General features: G+C 41.7%; 1 protein-coding gene across 1 annotated transcript in view; it reads left to right on the top strand.

Moving 5' to 3' along the window:
* The window catches only part of GBF1 (golgi brefeldin A resistant guanine nucleotide exchange factor 1), a 101,957-nt gene that overhangs the window by 73,908 nt on the left and 22,049 nt on the right, over window positions 1-6,000 (top strand). The window contains exons 11-18 of the mRNA XM_009888831.1: window positions 4-42; window positions 994-1,162; window positions 1,348-1,559; window positions 2,239-2,337; window positions 2,758-2,952; window positions 3,338-3,524; window positions 3,958-4,098; window positions 4,654-4,742. Coding sequence (XP_009887133.1) covers window positions 4-42; window positions 994-1,162; window positions 1,348-1,559; window positions 2,239-2,337; window positions 2,758-2,952; window positions 3,338-3,524; window positions 3,958-4,098; window positions 4,654-4,742 — 1,131 coding nt within the window. The remainder of the gene's footprint in view (window positions 1-3; window positions 43-993; window positions 1,163-1,347; window positions 1,560-2,238; window positions 2,338-2,757; window positions 2,953-3,337; window positions 3,525-3,957; window positions 4,099-4,653; window positions 4,743-6,000) is intronic.

Raw genomic sequence — 6,000 nt, 5'->3', positions numbered from 1 at the left:
GAGGCCAAAGTCACTGAAAATCAAAATCAGCCTGAACTCCAGGTACATGGATATAAATTATAAAGAAAAGTTCCAACTCCCAGCATAATCAGTTGTGGGTTTAGCACACTTACTCTCTTTCTGTCTCTCTTTTTGGTCATAGGGTATATACTCTATTTCAGCTTCGTGTCAGAATAAAACATTCTTAGCTATAAGTGATTTGTAAATTCACAAACATTGATTCTTTGTTTTCTCTTGAGACCATCCCCATTGGCAGAGAAATGATAACTGCAGCCCAACAATGCACCTGGTAGCTAGTTGTACTCCTGCCAATACCATTAACCTTAATTAAAGGAGGAACTGTTAGCGAGAAACACAGAGGAAATCTGCAGAATTCATTTTATTATTTTTAGTGAACAATTTTACCTGAGTTTGTAGAAATTCATCTGTTGGTGTTTGCGTATGTGCATTGCTGTTGCTGTGAAATGTAGCAAACCTGAACCCAAAGCCTTTGTCAGTAAGTTTTCCTTTGTCTTGTCTCCACTTCCCCTGCAACAGTAATACTGTTGAGAGAATGGATTAGACCTGCAGGGAACCTTTCAGAGCTGCAGATATTTTGAACTGTAAAAATGCTAAGAGGGCATAGATAGAAATAGCGTGCTGAAATTATGTAGCATTTAAAACCAAAAAATGAGGCAAAACCTAACCTCAGGGGTAGTAAGAACTGATAGGTTATAGGAGTATCTTCAAAGTACAGGCCTTAGTCTGACAACCTAGAGTTATGTAAAATAGATAACAACTAGATAGAAGTGAAAGGGCAGAGAGGCTTTCAGATTATCTAGAGGCACTCTTTTCTCTTAAGTTTTGTTTTCCTGCTCCTCTTCCATTAGTGACCTCTGTAGTTTTAACAGTTCTGAATGAACCATGAACAAATAAGCCTTTCTTTTAGCTTGTCTAGTGCTTGTTAATGCTTGTTTTGCTTCTTTCGTTCTCAAATGACTGATATCAATGAAGAATGAAAGTCTGAGGGAGGAGAAGATCCAGTCAGCTTCTGTCGAGTCTATCCCTGAGGTCTTGGAGGAATGCACATCTGTAGCAGAACATTCTGACTCTGCCTCAGTTCATGACATGGACTATGTAAATCCCCGAGGAGTACGTTTTACTCAGTCTTCCCAAAAAGAAGGTGAGAGGTGGGCAGTGTTGCTAAAGTCCTTTCTCCTTTCCACTATTCTGTTTCACTTTTCTGCTGAGAAGGCGGTAAGCTCCTGTTCCTCAGCCAGCCTGTAACAGTTTCATTTGTAACACTTGTTAGGCACCTGCAAAAAGCAAAAGTGAAGTAACGAGTGCTAATCTCTCGTTTTCCTTTAGGAGCAGCACTGGTCCCATATGGGCTACCATGTATTAGAGAACTGTTCCGCTTTCTTATCTCACTCACCAACCCTCATGACCGCCACAACTCTGAGGTGATGATCCACATGGGGCTGCAGCTGCTAACTGTTGCCCTGGAGTCAGCACCCATTGCAAACTGCCAGTCCCTCTTGGGACTTGTGAAGGAGGAGTTGTGCCGGCACCTATTTCAAGTGAGTCTGGCTTACGCTAGCATGACATATGTCACTGGGGAGTCAGATATTGATTTGCATCAAAGAGTCTATTGGAATTTAGTATTCTGAGGCTTGGCAGGTCTTAGTCTTCAAATAACTCTCATTGCAGTGCATCAGAGAGTTTCTGAATTGCACCAGTGAAACAGTGCTGTTGCAAAGCAAGAGAGGTTGTCATGTGCTATTTTCTTCAGACCAGGGCCAAGAAGAATGAAGGTCATTTGAATGAGCTGTTACTGTGGGATAACACTGTGTTTTGACAAAACTGGTTTTGACGTAATTATGGATGCAAGTTATCAGCTTAGTAGTAGGCAGAACCTTTGGAGTACCAAGCTATTAATTGCAAAAGGGCCATCTCAGAGGGAGGTCTTTTCCCAAGTTCCTTCTCCACTAACAGGATCTGTGGACTTGGCAACAGAACAAATTTGTTGTAGGAATTGTTACCACAAGCAGAAGGGAATTAAGTATATTCATCCTCGCTAGCAAAAAGTGAGACTTTGAGGTTGAATAAGGGATTGTTTTTTGAAATACCATTCCTATGGGAGGCAATGTGTGGATCTCAAGGCTGTTGCAGGTGTTACCTGCAGTGCCACAGTGCTGCTACTGCACATAATGATTAGCCTTCGTAATTCTTAAAGGTTTTTTCTTGTTTCCTGTTCAGCTACTGAGTGTTGAACGGCTCAATCTGTATGCAACCTCCCTCAGGGTGTGCTTTCTTCTCTTTGAGAGCATGAGAGAGCATCTGAAATTCCAGCTAGAGGTGAGTTTTTGAATATCACTGGGTGCCTAGTAATAGTTTATTGGGCTTCAGTTAAATGCGTAGAGCTAGCCAGTAAGATATAGTCTGAATATCAGTTTACCTTTGTATAAATGACTCCGTGGGTTATGGGTAGGCTGTGTAGGCCTTTTCTTGTTGGATAATAAAATGTCTTTGAGACTGGTGTACTACGCTATCCGCCTTCATACTGATTTTTTTTTTTTAGAATGGTAAATCCAGGTGCACTGAATGGTAGAACTATTTGAAACCTTCTTACAACCTGCTTCAGAATAAGCCATCATTAAAGATGGAGGGCCATGTGGGAAGATGAAGCTTAAATCTATTTCTGTAGTCCTCAAAGCTATTCACTGTCCTGCTTTCTTTTTTCTTTCCTTAAACTGAGCTGCCCTATGTTTCTGCCAGATGTACATCAAGAAGCTGATGGAAATAATCACTGTGGAAAACCCAAAGATGCCCTATGAAATGAAGGAGATGGCTTTGGAGGCCATTGTCCAGCTATGGAGGATTCCCAGTTTCGTGACGGAGCTCTACATTAACTACGACTGTGACTACTACTGCGCCAACCTCTTCGAGGAGCTCACCAAGTTGCTCTCCAAGGTGCTGAACGGCGGGCCGGGGGCCGCCGGCCCCTGAGGGCAGGAGGGGGCAGGGGGTGCCAAAGTGGAAGCCGGTAACTCTGAACGAGGGAAAACCCAGATGCAGAACTTGAGAATGGGAGTGGTCGAAAGATTGGGGGCGAGTAGTCTGTAGAGATGAAGATGGCCATTTACCATTTGGAAGCAGAAGAGAAAAGAATAGGCATGATGCTTTAATAACGTCAGAGCAGATAAATCATTAAGTATGTGCTAGAAAGCTTTGTGTGGGAAGTTTAGGGTGTTCCATTGTATGCTTTACGCTTCCCCCAGCTGCGAGGGAAACTTCCTTCCCCCATTATGGTGAGAGAGGCATGAAAATCGACTCATACTTATATTTTATTTCCCAGAATGCCTTCCCAGTTTCTGGACAGCTGTATACTGTTCATCTGCTGTCTCTGGAAGCATTGCTGACTGTGATAGATAGCACTGAGGCACATTGCCAGGCCAAAGTGCTGAGTAGCATACATCAACAAGAGAAGGAAGCTGTCAAATCCAGCCCAGAAACCATGAACACCACCAAAGAAACAAGCAATAGTAAGACCCCTTTCTTTGATATTTTGATATTAAGCTTAGTCTTGTGCTAAACTTGCAGATTTCATTTTGGTAGCTGATATAGTAGACTCCTTAAATACATGTTTTCAGTCTTCCTGTTGCATGTTCTATAACTACACATTGATGTTAATAACCACGCTATTTGTAAAATATACAGATATTAAAATGTGCCCTTTATCTGAAGCTTTATATAAAGGCCATGTCAAGACTGGGAGTCACAACAGAAGGAAGGTATGCCATGGAATTCACGTAGACAAAATACAGAGGATACTGAGGAATCACAGTTACTAGGGGGAACTCCTTTGAATATGCACATGTTCAGTTAGAGTGATCAGTTCATTATTGCTCTGCTGCTAGCTTTTTCCTTGGCTTATGGTTTTGTTTATGTGTGGGATTTTTTTTTTAACTTCTACAGATAATGAGAGAGTACTCAGTGAGGGAAAATCTTCCACTGCAGTCTCAGAAACAGCTGGGGCATGTCCTCCCACCAGTGGGTGCCTTATGGCTGACCAGATGAAGGAAGGCTGCATGGAATTGGAAGGAGGAAGCGAGGCAGGTAATAGTCTCTGCAATACCCTGACGCTCTGTGTGTGTATATGCTGAGAGTGGTCCTGACATTTGCTGACTGTTCCTTCTATACTATAGACCACTGTAGCTATTGTGTGTTCAAAATTGGAAGGAGGTATGTGGTGAATATTTGTTTATTGTATGTGTGCTATGTATGACTGCTAACTGTTGCATTTCTCCTGGGAGGGGGTTAGATCTGGTGGGTCACTTTGGACAAAAATGTGTGAAATTCATACCAATGCTTAGTATTTTTAAGGTAGTCAAGGGCTGTCCAGGGGATTGGTAATGTAGGTAGTCAAAATAGCCAGAAAATTAAGTGTTGTGGATGTGTGAAATTGTCCAGGACAAGAAGCTACTATGCAATTATGCTGAACCAAATGTGGGTGGGAGTAGCGTAATAATTGAATAGTAGGTGTGTGACTGCCATTTGCAGGGCAGCACATTGCAGCAAGACTCCATGACTGAAAGTTATGATGGGACACAGTAGTGGGATGAGTGCTACTCTGGGGGTAGGTTTGACTGTAGTGCCATTTTTTTCTTCTAGCTGAGAAGAATATCCCCAGGAAGCCTACTCGATTTTCTTGTATCCTTCCAAGCCCTCAGGAACTTATGCAGATTAAGAACAAAAAGAAGGTATGATTTGGAATATACTACATACAAATCTTTGAGTGTGCCCCTTGTTTCCCATCCCACGTGGGCTTTGCATGACTGGTGATATCTCAGAAATTTTGAGTTCTGGCCTCTGCTGGTAAGAATTAAATGTTCACTGAAAATCCTGCTATACTGCAGAGAGTGCAGTGATTATTACCTGTTCTGGTTTAGTTGCACTAAAAGTTGCAAGAGGTGTTGGGGAAACTTTGTGGCACTATTTGTAAGCTAGGTCCATCTGATTTCTGGGTGGGAAAGTTGCTGGATCTATTTTGCATTATATGGAGATCATTAGGTAGTGTCATTGAAAAGGGCAGGTTCCCTACTCTTATCAAAGCTGTAAATGGGGAGTGTATCAAGGGGCCCGTAGTAGAAATTAATAGTCTAGCCTGCTATCCTGATTTGTTTATTCCCATGTTTGCTTTGTCTACCTGTCTGTTTCTTTGAAGCTCATGAATCCAAGTTATAGTCTAAACTTCGTGCATCTTTTCCGTTCCCTGAGTGGTTCCAGTCTAGATCTAGTGCTCTATGCTGATGACAAAGGTGCTCTATGCTGATGGCCTTGTATTTACCTGCTGTCTTGTATCGAGCATCAAATACTGGCCTGCTTCTTCACCTCCAGAGACAGCGGATGAATATGATATCTAAAGTCCCTATGGGTTATGTGGGACTGCTTTTTTTGGTTGGCTTTGGGTGGTTTTTTTCATTCACAGATATTCTTTGTACAGATTTTCTTCTCTTTGCACAATGTATACATGAGGTAGTTAAGTTATTTAGGAAGTGAGAGATTACTAAATTTCAATATGAAAATGACACCTATTCTGGAAGAAACGTGAGTGGCCTTAGTAGTTGCGGCGTAAGAAGCCAGATGATATAGTGGAAAAAAAGAAATTAATGTCTTTGAACAATTTATAGGTGGTAAAGAGAAAGATTTTTGATTTATACCTGGCTAAAAGGTTTCTGATGTCTCTCTCCAGCATAGGTGTTTTTATTTTACATTATTATAAGGTGGTCATATTTGTTTAAACTTACTTAAACAAAAATACTGAAGTAAATACAACAGATCTCTTCCTACTGCAATACTAATCTGTGCCTTGTGATCTGCTTTGACAGTCTGTGGATCTGAATGTAATTTAAGGCATTGGTTTCTCTGTAGGAAGTCTGCTGCAGTACTTAAGAACTTGGTTCTTTTCCTACAACACAGTGCTGCAGTGGGATAACGCTAACTGGCTTCCCGAGCCGC

Source organism: Charadrius vociferus, unplaced genomic scaffold, assembly GCF_000708025.1.
Source record: "Charadrius vociferus isolate BGI_N301 unplaced genomic scaffold, ASM70802v2 scaffold436, whole genome shotgun sequence".
In the NCBI taxonomy this organism is placed as follows: Eukaryota; Metazoa; Chordata; class Aves; order Charadriiformes; family Charadriidae; genus Charadrius; species Charadrius vociferus.
Note: the sequence above shows the minus strand (reverse complement) of the source record. Positions and strands in the feature narration are given on the sequence as shown.